Source organism: Vipera berus, assembly GCF_964194415.1.
Source record: "Vipera berus genome assembly, chromosome: 4".
Lineage (NCBI taxonomy): Eukaryota > Metazoa > Chordata > Lepidosauria > Squamata > Viperidae > Vipera > Vipera berus.
This window is the reverse complement of record NC_138206.1, coordinates 57,558,754-57,576,037: the sequence shown is the minus strand read 5'-3', so window position 1 is coordinate 57,576,037 and position 17,284 is coordinate 57,558,754. Positions and strand designations below refer to the sequence as shown.

The 17,284-nt window shown below is 39.1% G+C and overlaps 1 protein-coding gene across 2 annotated transcripts in view; it reads left to right on the top strand.

Annotated features, from left to right (window-relative positions):
* PRDM15 (PR/SET domain 15) overlaps positions 1–17,284 on the top strand; it is a 51,758-nt gene that overhangs the window by 20,558 nt on the left and 13,916 nt on the right. For both annotated transcript variants that reach the window (XM_081327323.1, XM_081327322.1), the window contains exons 9-18: positions 315–493; positions 1,003–1,097; positions 2,822–2,909; positions 4,137–4,304; positions 6,230–6,324; positions 8,734–8,865; positions 10,097–10,231; positions 11,098–11,261; positions 13,639–13,718; positions 14,535–14,654. In XM_081327323.1, coding sequence (XP_081183449.1) covers positions 315–493; positions 1,003–1,097; positions 2,822–2,909; positions 4,137–4,304; positions 6,230–6,324; positions 8,734–8,865; positions 10,097–10,231; positions 11,098–11,261; positions 13,639–13,718; positions 14,535–14,654 — 1,256 coding nt within the window. The remainder of the gene's footprint in view (positions 1–314; positions 494–1,002; positions 1,098–2,821; positions 2,910–4,136; positions 4,305–6,229; positions 6,325–8,733; positions 8,866–10,096; positions 10,232–11,097; positions 11,262–13,638; positions 13,719–14,534; positions 14,655–17,284) is intronic.

Here is a 17,284-nt window from a genome sequence, read left to right as displayed (position 1 = left end):
TAAGTGTGAAAAAAGGCCATAAGTCACTTTTTTCCATTGTCGTAACTTCAAACGGTCACTAAATGAACTGTTGTAAGATAAGGACTACCTGTAAATTGGCAGTCTGCTTATTTACAGTAGGTATATAAATGCCAACTTACGTTACTAGTGATAAAGGAGTATCCACAGTGAGACCTAATAGCTTTCCTCGGTATGGCGTCCTGCAGATGTATCGGGAATGAAAGTCTCAGAAGTTCTAGCCAGTAACAAGTGCCAATATATGCTGATTTTTATTTATTTTTTTGCTCATTACTGCCTTCTTTCTAATCTGTTAGGTTTCCTCACCATCAGAACTCTGTATCCCTTAAGAGAAGTTTAATCCTTTCCAGCCGGCACGGGATTCGACGCAAGCTGATCAAGCAGCTTGGGGAACACAAGAGGGTGTATCAGTGTAGTATCTGCACTAAAATGTTCCAAAATAGTAGCAATCTCAGCCGACACATCCGCTCTCATGGTAAATTTCAATTTAGCTGGATTCTTCTTTTGCAAAGCTAATAATTGGTGGAAGAGAAATCTTCAATCCAGCATACAAAAGCAGAGAACATTTGGAAGCTGAAGCAATAATTAAATAGATCAACTGCATGCATCCATGGCTTAGGATAAAGGGAGGATAAAATAATTTGTCAGCTACCAGGAGGAGCACTTGTTTGTTTCAGAGAAATTGGGCAAAGGTTTTCCTAATTTCAGCAATCCTCAATATCTGCTCTTTTAAGTAATTAGGAAATATACCAATGATAGCCTGATTTTTAGAACAGTTTACAAAAGCACAATCTGTTCATAATTAGAGGTATCTCAGGTGCATTAGGGTAAATGTAGACTGCTAAATTTTGGAAGCCATGTGAGACCAAGTTGATTTACTTTACTTAGCCTAACCGTTTAACAATTTTTGTTTTTAGTATTATTAACATTTCCTAAATTTTCCAGCTTCCTAAAAATAATGAGTGTTTTTAATTGGTCCTTTAGGTGACAAACTATTCAAATGTGAGGAATGTGCTAAGCTTTTTAGTCGAAAAGAGAGTTTGAAGCAACATGTTTCATATAAACACAGTAGGAATGAGGTTGGTATGGTACTTTTTGTTTATGGAACAGAAATGGATTATGCATAGACAGTGGTCAACTTCATATAAAGTCAAGGAGGAAGATAAGTTGAAACAAAATAACCCTTTTCCATGCTGATGAAGCAGAAACAACACAGTTCTTTCAAAATGATTTTTTAAAATTTTCTTTTTCCTTTTTTCAAACATTTTACAAGAATGTTTCGTGTTGCTCTTAATGAGAGGGAAGTAAAATAAATTTAAAGGTTTAAAATTTAAATTTTAAGGGACGCAGTGGCTCAGTGGGTTAGGACGCTGAGCTTGTCAATCAGAAGGTCGGCAGTTTGGCGGGTCGAATCCCGAGTGCCGCGTAGCAGAGTGAGCGCCTGTTACTTATCCCAGCTTCTGCCAACCTAGCAGTTCGAAAGCACGTAAAAAATGCAAGTAGAAAAATAGGGACCATTATGGTGGGAAAGTAACAGCGTTCCGTGCACCTTTGGTGTCTAGTCATGCTGGCCACATGACCATGGAGACGTCCTCGGAGAAGCGCTGGCTCTTCGGCTTTGAAACGGAGATGAGCACCGGCCCCTAGAGTTGGAAACGACTAGCATGCATGTGCGGGGGAACCTTTACCTTTACCTTAAAATAAATTTGTTTGTTTGTTTTTCTTAGTTTTAATCATCCCTCTCCCTTGGAGAAGGGCTCTGGACAGCGTACGATAAAATTAAACATTAAAATCAGAATAATTTAGGATTAAAAATTTAAATTATAAAACAACAAGATAAAAATTTCAAAAGGTAAAGAATTCTAAAATGGTGAATTAGCAATTGTTAATACAGGCGGCTGCGGCAGGGGGGGGTGTTCTCACGAGGCCAGCCCAGCCCTATGGTTATGTGGGCTCACGTGTCCCCCCCCAATGCAGGGCTACACAGCCAAATTTTGACCCCTTTGCAGAAGGCCAGAAGATTAGGGACTTTCCTTACTTCTGAGAGTAAGATATTCCACAATTCAGGGACAGCAGCAGAAAAGGGCTTCATCCTTGACCCCACCAGTCAAAATTCTCTGACTGAGGAGGTCTGTAGCTTGCCTTCCTTGCCTGCATGAGAAGGTCATGGTGATGGGATGGGGCAAAGCCGGTTCTTAGCTAACCTGGCCCATGTCATGTAGGGCTTTATAAGTAATGACCAACACTTTGAATTGGCCTGTAAACAAACCAGCACCCAGTGCAATTTGCAGAGCAAGGGTGCTATTTGTGCTCTTTTTTGGGCACCCAATATGGCTTGTGTGGCCACACTCTGCCCTACTGAAGCTCCCAGATACTTTTCAAAGGTAACTTTATGTAGAGCACATTGCAATTGTCCAATCGGGAGATGAGCAGAGCATGAGTCATCTCATGGAGGACCTCTTTTTGCTTCTTTTTTCCCTCTCTATTCTTAAATCCTAGCAGTAGAGAAGCAACATACATAGGCACTCTCATTATTGCATGTGGGAGGCTTATGTAGATGGCCCTTCCTCTATGCTTTTCATTCTCTCTCTCTCCTATGGTCTTCCCAGGGACCATAGAAATATATGCATAGTGATTTTGCCTTCGTATAAATCTTCACATAAAGAGCCTTAAAAACTCTTGTGCAAGACTTCCCTTTGATTTAAAGGTGTCTGATTTTCCCTGAGATTATTTTTAGGAAAAGTTCTATTTGGGAAACAAATTAAAAGAATAAATTATGACTTATTTCTTGTGCCTCCTCTAGGTTAACAGTGAATATAGATACAGATGTGCTACATGTGAAAAAGCTTTTCGGATAGAAAGCGCATTAGAATTCCACAACTGCAGGACAGGTATGATAACAATCAGGTAACTCTTGATTTATATGAAATGATATCGACTTTTTAATTCTCTGGTAAGAAAAGATAAATAAAATTGAGAAGTAGGCACAGGTAGTCCTTGAATTACGATGGCAATTAGGATTGGAATTTTTGTCGCTAAGCCATGCAGTCATAAAGTGCAGTGTCATGTGATTGCGTTGCTTAGCGATGGTGATCCTTGCAGTCTCTGTTAACTGTTAATGAGTGAGGATCATGGATCATTAAGTAAGCACCTCCTTACGAAAGCAAGTTGCAACTTTCCCTTCTGGCTTCCCCATTGACTTTGCTGGGGGGAAGCCAGAAGGGAAGGTTGCAAATCTCTAGAGCTGTTGTAGGTGCAAGCTGGTTGCCAAGCACCCAGATTGCGATCATGTGACTGGGGTTGTAACAGGGACGGCCAAACTTTGAGGCCCAGTCATAACCATCACACTTATTCAATGCTGCATAAATTTGAGTGGTTGCTGAACAAGTGCTTATTAACCAAGACACACCTGTATTCTTAATTTCCATAGCCAGATAAAAATGTGAATCATCTACAGATAATTTCATCCAAGTGAGATTTCAGATGATGTTTTATTGGTTATGCCCTTGTTCTGTCTCTTTTTTCCACTGGCTGAATTACATGTTGTGCTGCTGTTGTTTTCTTTAATTTTAAAATTTTACAACACGATTAATCACTTTGAATCAGGTTGTTTTATAGCATAAGACAGAGAAAGCTGCTTCTTCTGTTTTAGAAATTTCTCTTGTAAATGTGCACGGGTAGACCTCAACTTACAATAGCTTGTTTAGTGACCATTCAGTTACACTGAAAATTGACTTATGGCCATGTTTCATGTTTATGACCGTTGCAGAAACCCTATGGTCGTATGATCGAAATTCAGATACTTGGCAACTGACTCATATTTACGACGGTTGCTGTGTCCTGGGGTCATGTGATCCCCTTTTGCGACCTCCTGACAAGCAAAGTCAATGGGGAAGCCAGTTTCATTTAACAACCGTGTTACTAACTTAACAACTGTAGTGATGCACTTAAAAACTGTGGCAAATCCAAGATCGTAAAATGGGGGCAAATCTCACCTAACAAATGTCTCACTTAGCAACAGAAATTTAGGGCTCAATTGTCATGAGCTGAGGATTACCTGTACGATTTTTGAGATCATATCAATTACATTTAGTATAGTTCATCTCCTTTTCTTTCAGATGATAAGACATTTCAGTGTGAGATGTGTTTCAGATTCTTTTCGACAAACAGTAATCTTTCAAAACATAAAAAGAAACATGGGGACAAAAAATTTGCCTGTGAGATTTGCAATAAACTATTCTACCGAAAGGATGTGATGTTGGATCATCAGAGGCGGCATCTGGAAGGTAAGTACATTTGTGATTAATGTCTCCAGAAACCGTGGGCGTTCCATCACTGGAGATTTTTAAAAAGAGGCTAGACAGTCACCTGTCTGAGATGGTATAGGTCCTCCTGCTTGAGCAGGGGGCTGGACTAGAAGACCTCCAAGGTCCCTTCCAGCTCTATTCTATTCTAATCAGAATTGTAATTCTTGGACCTTGTGCTTGAGTCTGGGATTGGGACTTTCAGCACTCAAAGAACTGGCAGTTGTCAATTGTCAATTACTCAAACCTTTAGTTGTCAATTTGTCAATGATCTACTGTAATAGATTACAAGAAAGCTGTGAACCATTCAAGAATAGCTATTTTCTAAAGTTGTTATCTAACTCTCTGATTTGTCGTTTGAGCTTAAAGATTGTTCATAAAATCTCTCTTGATGTTATAATTTATTACCTGTGATTGAAAGTTTTTTTGGAAATTGCTTCTTATTTTTGTTACGCTGGAAGCACCCAAACTTACTTTTGTTTGTAACCTATAATGTGTTCCCATTACTTCTTCTAGCAGCATCTATAATAAACCTAGTGATGCTGATATAAAATGTGCATATTCTCACACAGATGTCATGATTACATACTTGTATCAGGATAGCTGATGTTACCATGTGTGTTGCAACATTTGCATGATGAAATCACACATGTTTTCATCCCTGCAGACATATATAATCCTTAAGGGCGGAAAGACACAATAGTCAAAGTGTCTTTTGATTTAGCACAAGGATTCACCTATTTGGAAACTCTTCCCAGAGAGCTAGCCATCTTAGTAAAACAAGGATTTTATGGACTAGATTGTAATCCAGTTAATCAGCTTCACAAAAGCTTGTGCTATGATAACTTCATAATTTAGAATTATTAGTCTTTGGGCAACTAAAAGACATCTTTGATGTCTGGAAACAACTTTTTTTCTTTTCTCGTCATTAAAGCCAGAGTACAGTAATTTGTTGAATGCTAACAGAAAGAAGCAAAATGCTTATTACAAGGCACCGCTTTGCTTTTGCTACACAAAAAATATTTCTGTAACCATTCTGGGTGGGTCTTGGGGAATCACATCCTGTTCTCCCATGCTTGAGTCATTGCAAGAGCCTGGAAAAGTCCCTACATCATGCTTTGTATTGCTGTAAAATAGTACAGTAAATGACTGTGAAACTAATTCAGAAGGGAGCTACTTTTCTGCTGGAATCAGTGTTTGAAATAAACCAATTAAAGTTGCACTTTAAAAGGATTTGATGCAAACATAAACCTTGTTTACAACATGTTCTGTACAGTTTGTTCTCCTGGGTAAAAGCTTAGATTGCTATCGTCTACTTATTCTGAAAGTTATAACCAAAAGAGAAAAACAGAAAATCTGTTAATAGATTTTCAGAATGATTTTAAGTGTGTATTACTATTTTAGCTTCTGTAATAACTGGGTAATCCTTGCTTTAGCCTAGGGTGTTTTTCTGTACATGAGTAATTGTGTAAGTAATCCATTGTTCCAATATATAGAGTAATGACAATCCAAATCAGGGTGGGCAATTGGTTCTCCTCCAGCAAATGAAGAACTGCAATTTGTAGCGTCTCCTACCGTTGGCTTCTTTGGACAAAGCTGCCGGAAGTTGTGTTCAAATCAGGAAGATAATAGCTTCTGTTGAGCTAGGACCTACTACAGGAACTAGTGCACTGCAATAAATAATGATGTGTGACAGACAAAAATTAAACCATGACATTTGAGCAGTCATCTCTCAGTCCGATCTGTGCACAGACAAACAGCTAAAACTAAATCATTTATGTAAAGTGTGTTATTTTGTTATTATGCCTTTTATTGTTTGGATCATATTAGTAATACATAGACTGTTAAAGAGGAAAGTAGAAACCATGGTTCTGTATTCTTCTCTTGGTGGGAATTGTTACCTTAAGGAGTGCGACGTGTAAAAAGAGAAGAATTTGAGCACAATGCAGAGAGTATAGTTCGCTACAAGAAAGAGCCTTCCAGATGTCCAGTGTGTGGAAAGGTAAGATTTCCCATTGGCCATAATTAGAGGGTGTGTGTGTGTGTGTGTGTGTGTGTGTGTGTGTTGGGTAGATTTAAGAGCTGCGTTCATGCAAGGGAGTGCAACAGCTTTGTTGCACTGATTCAGTGTTTACGATCATTAAAAGCCACTTGACAACTGGATAAATCCTGCTAAACAGCATAACCAGTGAAGCCATGGATTTAGTGCATATTTCGGGCAACTTAGTTATCCCACCTTTCTTATTTTTATAAATAACTCAAAGTGATGAATGTGTACACTTTCCTCCTATTTTCCCCACATCAACAGCCCTGTGAGGTGAATTGGGCTGAGAGAGAGAGTGGCTGACCCAAAGTCACCAAGCCAGTTTCCATGCCTAAGGTGGAACTAGAACTCACAGCCTCGAGAGTTTCTAGTCTGGTATTTTTAAAAAAACTAGACCAAATTGGATTACCTTGGTCAGCTTCCACAATTTGTTGTTGTCCGGGTGTTTTGGAGAATATCTCCCATCATCCATAGCCAAAATGTTTGCGTGCCTGTTAGAGGTGAAGTATAAAACATTTCAAGGGCAATTGGGAAAAGCTATTCTGGAATGTATGGAATGTCTGATTGCCAATTTCATACTGAGTAGGCTCCCTCACATTTTTTTGCCTTTGCGAGTCATAGCCAAAATGATAGGACAGACTTTGGGGAAGAGATCAACATTCTTGTCCCTTTTCCAAATGCCCTCCTGAAGAGAAGGGCTTTCAGAGTTCTTCAGAAGCTTAAAAATTATTCCAAAGAAGCGGTGCTATTACCAAGAAGACCTTTCCAGTGTTTTCTCTGCTTCCTCTTATTGGACAGGCAGATTCTGTTCAGAGAAGTAGCTTGTGAATCACCCAGGCTCTGAGCCGTGTAGGCATTTAAAGGTTGAAACTAAAATATTGAATTGTACACACAGAAGTTAATCGGCAGCCATGCTGTTCCTATAGTTGAGGTGTCACATAGGCAAACCTCAGTTCACTCTACTTCCTGGGCTGCCACCTGCTGAAATAACTTTTAACTAATAAAGCAAGTTGCAGAAAACCAAGCATGAGGTGACAACTTTCCATGAGCAAAACCTTTAGATCCGGGATTGGTCATAACTGGTACACCAGATATAGTTATGCAAAAACCTGTTGGCCTTAGACTCCACCTAGTACAGGGGTAGGCAACCTCGGCTCTTTTATGACTCATGGACTTCAACTCCCAGAATTCCTGAGCCAGCCAAGCTGGCTCAGGAATTCTGGGAGTTGAAGTCCATGAGTCATAAAAGAGCCGAGGTTGCCTACCCCTGACCTAGTAATTTAGTCTGAGCTAATGAATCCAAGAACTCCCTGATTGCAAACTATCTCCATCCAAGGGAGTTCTACCTCTTCCAAATTTAAGGTATAGATTTAGATCATCTTCAGCATTGTTTCCAAAGCCACTCCCATCTTCTAGAATCATTTATTTATTTATTTATAATGAGACTTGTATGCCGCCCTATCTCCCGAAGGACTCAGGGCGGCTAACAACAATAAAATACAATAAATACAAATATTAAAAAAGAATTCAATTATGTCAAAGTCCCACTACAACCAATAAAAACATTTTAAATCATAATTAAAACTCCATTATCATCAGTCCAGGTCGGCCTGTTGGAAAAGATATGTCTTAAAGTCACGACGAAAGGACCGAAGGTTTGGGGCCATCCGGAGCTCCCGGGATTCCACAAAGTAGGTGCCCCAACAGAGAAGGCCCTCCCCCTGGGGGTCACCAGAGGAGGCCCTCTCTGTGCGAGCGCACAGGGCGATGGGAAATCGTTCCCAGCAGCAGACGGTCCTGCAAATATCCCAGGCCTAAGCCATGTAGGGCTTTATAGGTAAGGACCAGAATTAATCTTAGGTCTGTTTCTCCATCAGATCCCAACAGTTTCTGAGCATCAAGGATTAGCTACCCCTCCACTTAGCCCAGGATAGTGATGAACAGCAAAGTAGCATCTGTTCATTCTTTGCTCCTGGTTGTCAGTTCCTGCATGTAATATTAAATAATTGCAGATAAAGGACCAAGCTTTATGGTACCTCACAGCAGAACACCCAAGGAGTCAAACTTCCATTATCTCACCTATAAAGACTATCCAGAAACTACAGGCAGTCCTGAAGTATAGTGGCCTGATTGCTAGTAGGTGTAGTTTTTATAGTACCAATGTCACATCATAAGGTTGTTTTGATATACCCCACTAATGTATGTTCTTATTTATTGGTATTTGTATTGTATTGTATATAAGATAAATAAGGGGACAGATTTTTTGAAATCAGTTCTGCTGAATTTTGGGTAACAATTTATAAATGAAATCATTGAAATAATTTGGGAAGATGTGAATAATTTTTATCCATATTTTTTTACCTCCAGATTTTTTCATGCAGGAGTAATATGAATAAGCACCTTTTGACCCATGGAGATAAGAAATATACATGTGAGATTTGTGGCCGTAAATTTTTCAGAGTCGATGTTCTGAGAGATCATATTCATGTTCATTTTAAGGTACAATATTTAGTTGTGTGTAATAGTTTTATGCCAGGCTGAAGCTCAGCAGGAGTAGGAAGACGTTACTCAGAAGAACTGAGAAAACACTGAAAGTGAGAATGCTTGAAGGACCATTGCCTGAACTGTTTAACAGCAGATGAAATTGCAAATTGGGAGTAGGTGCCTCCCAAAAGTTGTTTTTAGAAGCTTATTAAAAACAACCAACAGGATGGCAATCTGATCTCCAAAGGAGAGCTGCAACAGGAAAGCTGTCTCTTTGCTTTAGCCTCCAATCCTACTGAAAGTGTCAGACTTGCAGTAGTTTCTCCCTGCTAGATCTAATTGGTTGGGCTGAAGTGGGCTGGAGAAGGCCATCCTGAAGACGCCAAACCAGGAAGGGCTTTATAGGTCAAAATCAGCACCTTCAGTGGGCAACCAATGTAGAGTCTGCAAAATTGGTGTTCTATGCTCCTAATATGAAAGCACGTGGACTACTGCATTTTGAACCCTCTCAAACCAAATAGTGCACGTTCTTAGTCCAGCTGGAGACTAGGATGCTGACGTATCAGCAGCAATTCTAACTTGCCAGGGTTCAACTTCAGTCTGTTCTCTCCCATCCAGACCCTGACAGCCTCCAAGCACCAAGAAAGAGAGAACATGATCTCCCCCATGGCCCAGGGTGAGGATGTACAGCTAAGTATCATCAACATATTGATGATACCGCACTCCAAAAGATTACCTGGCACGTCCCAGCAGCTTGATACAGATCTTTATTTATTTATCTATTGATCTATCCAATTTATATTGAAAAGCGGGGGAGATAAGACTGATCCTGTAGCATCCCACAAGTAAGGAACTGCTGGGCCAACGTTTACTCTTCCACCAACACAGATTGGAAACTCCCACTCAAGAAAATAGTTTCAACTCCCAACCCTTGCAGATGGTCCAAAAATATTGAATGGTCAGTCAGTACAAAAGTCAACAAGGAATCTAAGGATTATCCCATCCAGGTCCTGAGACAGGTCATCCAGGTCTAGATAATCTGCTTCCTCTAGGATAACTGTACATTTAACATCAGAGAGAAGCTTAACCACAGGAGAAAAATATATGAGGCAACAAAACAAAATATATGTAGGCTGTTTTTTCCCCCAAAGGTTTTATGAAAACATTACAGAGTGTAATTACAGTAGCATCAGCTTCCTTTTGGGTTGAATAATAAGATATTTCATTTGAACCATCCTCTATACAGGACATAGCAATAATGGATGACCACCAGAGAGAAGAATTTATTGGAAAAATTGGAATCTCTTCAGAAGAAAATGATGACAACTCGGATGGAAGTGTGGATTCTGAGCCCCACAAGTATAGCTGCAAAAGGTGCCAGGTAGTTTTACTCCTTTCAATACTTTGGTGTAGGATTGGTTGAAAGTGCCATGAAAATGTTGAAGATAGTGAAAAAATACTCCAACATATTTCCTGATCCCGAGAGGTCTCTATATTTTATTGAACAGATAAATTTCTTGCATATGCAAGCTTTTGCTTTTCAGTAATGATAGGACTTTGCATGCAAAAAGGATACATTTTGCCACTATTAAAATAAAAAGATGTACCGTAAACAGGAAATCTTTAGGCATGCGTTGTCATTATTGAATTAAAACATTATTGGAATCTTTATATCTGGTGACAGCTCAACAGATTTGGCCAGTAAACACCCTTAGCTTAGATCATAAGTTCTCCAATAGAACGCTAAATTGTTTCTCAAACATAAGTAGATTGTGAATAGTTTTAACTAAATGTCTGCTGTGTTACTAAAAATGCATTCACAAATCAACAGCAATTCACTCTTAAATATAGTTGTTCATTTAATGTCCCTAATTGGGAACAGAATTTCTGTTGCTAAGCAAAGTGCTTGTTAGACAAAATATCACATGATCGTATTGTCACTGCAACAGACCTATGACTTTGAGGACTGGTCGTGAATACCGTTTGTCCGGGGCCATCATAACTTTGAATGGTCACCAAATGAATGCTTATTAAGTGAGGACTACTTATGAATGTATTCCACTCTTGATATATTCTGATACATTTTTAATATGTATTTTTGTGGGAGAATTTTTGCAACAACATAAAAAACAAACTAAACAAGTTAGACATGAAAGTGGTTTTTTTGTCATAGTAATTAATATCCATAGCCGGTAATGATACATATCTCCTTCAGGGTTGTGCGTTCACTGCTGTTTCATTTTTCAGTTAACATTTGGCCGAGGTAAAGAGTACTTGAAACACATCATGGAAGTTCACAAAGAGAAAGGTTATGGTTGTAGCATCTGCAACAGGCGCTTTGCTTTGAAGGCAACTTACCATGCTCATATGGTCATACATCGGGAGAACCTCCCAGACCCCAATGTGCAAAAGTAAGCCAAAAAATATCTAATAGAGCTAAATTAAGTGCAGTCTTAACAGTTACGCCTTGGTAAATGTTGCATGCAAGAGTGAAACTTTAGCAAGGTGAAGTGAGGGGAATGATGGACTGTAAAACTGCCTGGTTTTATTTTTACTTCAAGTTATTTATTTATCTTTGGAAAAGAATTTAGTACATGTGCTACCCTGATGGCAACCAGTTTCTTTGTTATGGAAGAGGGTATTATTGGAAAGGTAATATAATCAACATGAGAGCCAGTTTGGTATAGTGATTAAGGCAGCAGACCAGAAACCAGGAGACTGTGAGTCCATCCTTAAGCAGGAAGCCAACGGGGTGCTTTTGGGCCAGTTACACTCTCTCAGCCCTAGAAAACAGGCTATGGCAAACCACTTCTGAAAACTTGTCAAGAAAACTGCAGGGACTAATTTAGAATCAACTCTGATGGTCATAATAGTAGCAGCAAAATAAAATTGAAAATGCTTCTTCATTTGATTGTATTAAGACATTGTGACTAGAGTATGTCTCAGAAATGGCCTCAGGAAACATCTCTATGTACAGGGAAGGAGAATAGAATGAGAAACAATACCAGACACTTTCAAGGGCAGGAATCCATGGAGGAACTACCGTAGTTTCCGGCGTATAAGACTACTTTTTAACCCATGAAAATCTTCTCAAAAGTCAGGGGGCGTCTTATACGCTGGGTGCTGAAAATTTAGGGACAGGGCTGGCTGGAAAACCTGGAGCGGATCTCCCATTTAGTCTGCGCAGGGAAAGCGGGACCAATTGGAGAAGAAGCTGCAGTCTGTGCTTTTTTACAGGCTGGGGTCTGGGCGTCTTTTCTTCTAAAGTTGAAGAGCAGCTGTAGTATATCCCAACTTGAAAGGCAGGTGGGGAAGGCAGCAGCCAGAGCAGCGGCTTAGCTCTAAGGACACATTTGACTCAGGAACTGGGCGGGCTGGCTGGAAAACCTGGAGCGGATCTCCCATTTGGTCTTTTTTTTTTAAAATCCCATTTATATCCTGCCCTTCTCCGAAGACTCAGGGTGGCTTACAATTTAAAGCACAAATCAATGTGCTTAGCAATAGCCTTCATTCTGTGTATATGCCTGTTTATTAGGGCTTTCACCCCCCCCCCCAAGCAGCATTATTACAAAGTCAGCTTATTGCCCCCAACAATCTGGGTCCTCATTTTACCTACCTTGAAAGGATGGAAAGCTGAGTCAACCTTGAGCCTGGTGGGATGCGAACCTGCACTAATTGCAGGCAGCTTGTGTTACTTAAGGCTCTGTGCAGGGAAAGCTTTAGAGTGAATTAGGAAAAGTGAAAAAGTAAATTAGGAAAATAGGGAATGGTTGCTGGAATCAGGGGCTGCCACAAAGAAGAGGGAGTCAAGCTATTCTCCAAAGCACCTGAAAGCAGGACAAGAAGTAATGGATGGAAACTAATCAAGGAGAGAAGCAACCTAGAACTAAGGAGAAACTTCCTGACAGTTAGAACAATTAACCAGTGGAACAACCTGCCTCCAGAAGTGGTGAATGCTCCAACACTGGAAGTTTTTAAGAAGAGACTGGACAGCCATTTGTCTGAAATGGTATAGGGTTTCCTGCCTTAGCAGGGGGTTGGACTAGATGACCTCCAAGGTCCCCTCCAACTACTTCTTCTTCTTCTTCTTCTTCTTCTTCTTCTTCTTCTTCTTCTTCTTCTTCTTCTTCTTCTTATTATTATTATTATTATTATTATTATTATTATTATTATTATTATTATTATTATTATTATTTTATCCACTTGCACTGTTTTATGTTTACATGTTTGATGACAAACAGCCTTATGTTTATAAGTGACAGTTTTCCTATTAAGCACCTGCATGTCATAAGCATTTGAATTAAAATTACCATATTAAAATCAAATCTGATGTTTTTTAATTTTTATTTGGTGTGCGTTGGAAGAGGGGTAGTCTTATACGGCAAGTATAGCCCAAACCCTATAATTTAACAAGAAATGTAGGGGGTCGTCTTATACGCCCAGTCGTCTTATACGCCGGAAAATACGGTATGTTTTTCAGAGTGCCAAGCAAGCCCTTTTCACTTCAACATCTTGCTAGATGTAGTGGGACTACAACTCCCAAAAGTCATGTGATGGAAAATACAGGAATTGAGGTTCCTGTAAATTCTGTGTTAAGGAAGGATAAGCTAGATGGAGAAATTTACTGAAATTTACAAGTAGGTATTTGCACAAATCCAACTACCGTGGTATAGTTATAATAAGCTCTTTCCAATATTTATTTTCAAATAAAAATTCATTTCTGAGACTATAGGGATTCAGATTTTCCTTAAAAAAATCTTACAAGTTGATCCTTATTTCCCATTTTAGATATATTCATCCATGTGAAATCTGTGGAAGGATTTTTAACAGCATAGGAAATTTAGAACGACATAAACTTATTCATACAGGTAAACTCATCCTGTTTCTTTTTTCTGAGTAAGAAAGATTTTCCTCATCTTAACTCTGTAAATAAACCCTGTAGTTGAGAAAAGCCAATGAGTATTAATTTTTTTTCTAATTGTAACTCTTCCAAACGCCTACATTTTGCTGGTATAGATTAGAAGGATTCTTATACGTTAGACAAAGCTTATGGAAATTATAACAGAGAGGCAATTCACCCTTTGCTGAATATTATGTTTTAAATTGGTAACATTTGTCAACATTGGTTGCTTTTGTTTTGTCCAAGTCATCCTTGCAAGGTGGATTGTGTGTGTGTTGGGGTGTGTGTGTGTGTGTGTGTCACAACAGTCCAGAGAAAAAACCCGCTGTAGCTGGACAACTGAGAAGAATTGGCTTTCCCCTCTCTAACTCCTATTTTAGTTGGATATACCATCTGGATTCCATCCAGAATAGAAACCTGTTGTGATCACTTTTCTGTCCTCCAGCTTAGTATATTCAACATTTTAAAATATCTTATTATTTGCTTTAGTCATTCTGCTACTGTATTTTTTAATCTCTCCCTCTTCCTCCCCTTCTCATAACAAGTATTCTTTTACTTTCACTTGTATCTTGCCACACCTTAAAATTCTTTCTTCTGTTCAGTTCTATAGCTAATAAAGAACATTTAGACTTCCTTGTATTTGCCTCTGCCTTATTTCACGTAATTTTTTTTCAATCTTTTTTTTTTAGAATAGGAAGGATTTTGCCTTTTTTAATTTAAGGGGATATTTTTGTTTGCTTTTCTTTTTATATTAAAAAAACTAAAAATATGTTTTTTTGTGAAGGGGTGAAAAGTCATGCCTGTGAACAATGTGGCAAATCATTTGCAAGGAAGGACATGTTAAAAGAACACATGAGAGTCCATGATAACATCCGAGAATATCTATGTGCAGAATGTGGTAAAGGTATGGTATCTTATCTGTGAGGCATGAGAATATGAATTTCCATGGCTATTTAAATTAAATTACATTCCTCACAAAATACTAAAACTGAGCATTTAATTTTATATGAAAATGTGATCTTACAGTGTGATATCCTGTTTCATTTCTGTTGGTTTTGTACGTGGTGTCTTAAGTACATTCTTACTGCTTCTGAAGTGGAGTAAGATATTATGGCTGCTGATGTTAATGCATTCTTGGTTCAGGTCTTCTCTTAATAGAATCTCAGCCACAGATTTGGTCTTAGCATTAGGCAGAGTTAGATAGCCGCTTTAGAAAGCTGACATTAGGTATATGCAGGGCTTTTTTTCTCATAGTACACTCAGAACGGAGTTCCGGCACCTTTTTTGGTTGGAACCTTGTAGGGTAGGCAAGTGTGAGTTCCGGCACCTTTTTCTTTTACAAAAAAAGCACTGGGTATATGCCAGCTATTAATCATAACAATTAACGTCATTATAGACATACAAGAAAGGAAGCTATTCCTGTTCCAGGAACAAACTCTCAAAATAGGAAGGGAATCGTAGTATTCAGAAGACTGTCCTTTATGAAGCTGGCAAATTTGCAGGCCATAATTATTATAGTTTTGGATATGTTCCCATTGACCTGTCTCTACTGTAGACTGCAGGTGGCTCCCTCTCTGGTTTCAGGATCAGATCCTTAGCAGAACCCACTTGTGTGTAATGATGCCAAATAAGGTCATTTAAATCCTATGCTGATGGTTAGTCCCAGTCAGTCTGGCACAAGAATGCCACTCAGGAGGAAAGTTGAAGAATAGAAGATGGCCATAAACGCCAGTCTTAACAGGTTGGGCAGCTCACTAACAGGACTGGGCATGGAACATAGACCCATTATGAGTCAGCACTGCTTGTCATCCAACTAGACTGAAGAGCAGTACCACTAATCCTAAAATTGGACTTTGGCCAGGTGAAAAGGTACTGCCAACTGGTGTAAAATGGCAAAATTACAACTAGAATCATTGAAATAATAATAATGATGATGATGATGATGATGATGATAATGATAATGATGATGATGATGATAATGATGTTGGAAGGGACCTTGTAGGTCATCTAGTCCAACCCCCTGCTCAGGCAGGAAACCTTATGCCATTTCAAACGGCAGTCCAGTCTCTTCTTAAAGACTTCCAGTGTTGGAGCATTCACAGCTTCTGGAGGCAGATTGTTAGGATGAATAGTTAGGATGAATCCAGTCGAAGGGCCTTCAGTGTCCATATCAGTCCATATCAGTGAAATATGCAAAAGGCATTACTTATATCTCCAGATTGGCTAAATCAGCAACATCTGTCGCAGAATGGGCTGTCAATGATTTTCATGAAACCTCAACAAAACAGCAACGTCCCTCTCACCTTGGCCATGATAGTGAGCTCTTCTTAGCCCAGAGCAAGAGGGGATTGTCATATTTTTGGCACTCTGGGCAAAAGGATGACTCTGGCTCAAATTCTCACCCTTTTCAGTGCTCACCATGATGCCACATAAATTCAACTGCTTGAGGCAGCATAATTATACTTATTTTGAATTCACGCCAATACAGTAATATTTACTCCTCCTATTTTTCTTAGCAAATCTGACAATTGGAAATTTTTTTTAAAAAAAATCTGTTTGTACTGTATTACGTGTATTGTGCGTTATGCTATAAGCCACTCAGTCATATGTTGAAGAGACATAGAAGCATTTGTCATACTTACATACATACTGTATAATGAGTTTATATGGATCTTACAGTTTCAGCAGTTAAGACCGTCTTGAGTAACCAGTCACTTGGTACACCTTTGAATGCTGCTACAAAAGGCAAGAAATTTGTGGCACTAACAGCAGAAGTCCCTAAGGGCCCCTCCTAGAAATCAATTCTCTGGAAGTCCTGATTTAATCTTTTGACACTGGAAAAGTTGAGGAATGTCAGGGGAGGATTATTACTCCCCTATCAGAGGGCGATGAACCGTGGCTCATTCACATGGTGAATATCAAAGAAAGAAACCCGAGGCATATTCTACTGTAAATAAAACTTTAATTGGAAAGCAAAAGAAAAGCTCCTAGCTGACTACATCTTCTGATCAGGCAGAAGACAAAGTAAAAGTAAAAGAGTATCTGTGAGAAACTTTTTCTAGACATGCGCACAAAACAGTTTGAAACCATAACATGGCTGGACATGTGAGATTCACTATGGTTACATGATAAGATAGTCACACAGATGCAGAGAGCAGGGGGAAAATGTACAGACAGAAATGAACAAAGCTGGCAAAACTAAAAAAAACGCAGTGACAAGGAATGCTCAGAGGGACATACACATATATCTCCACAAACAGGAAATCAGGAGAGTTGAAGTTCTCATTCAACAATTTACAGATAGGTTAGAAAATACACTATGACAGCCAGCAAAATGCCGCATCCCCTGTTTCATAGCATTTTCTGAAGAAGGGCAATTGGATCAGGAGCCTTATTGGCATATTACTGTTACGGAGTGACTCTGGGTTAAAATCACTTTTGTAAAACATTGTAAAATAGATTAGTTTGTGTTGGCTACATTGGATCACAGAGTGCTATAAATTACATGTATCCCATGAATACTGCTCTGTAGGT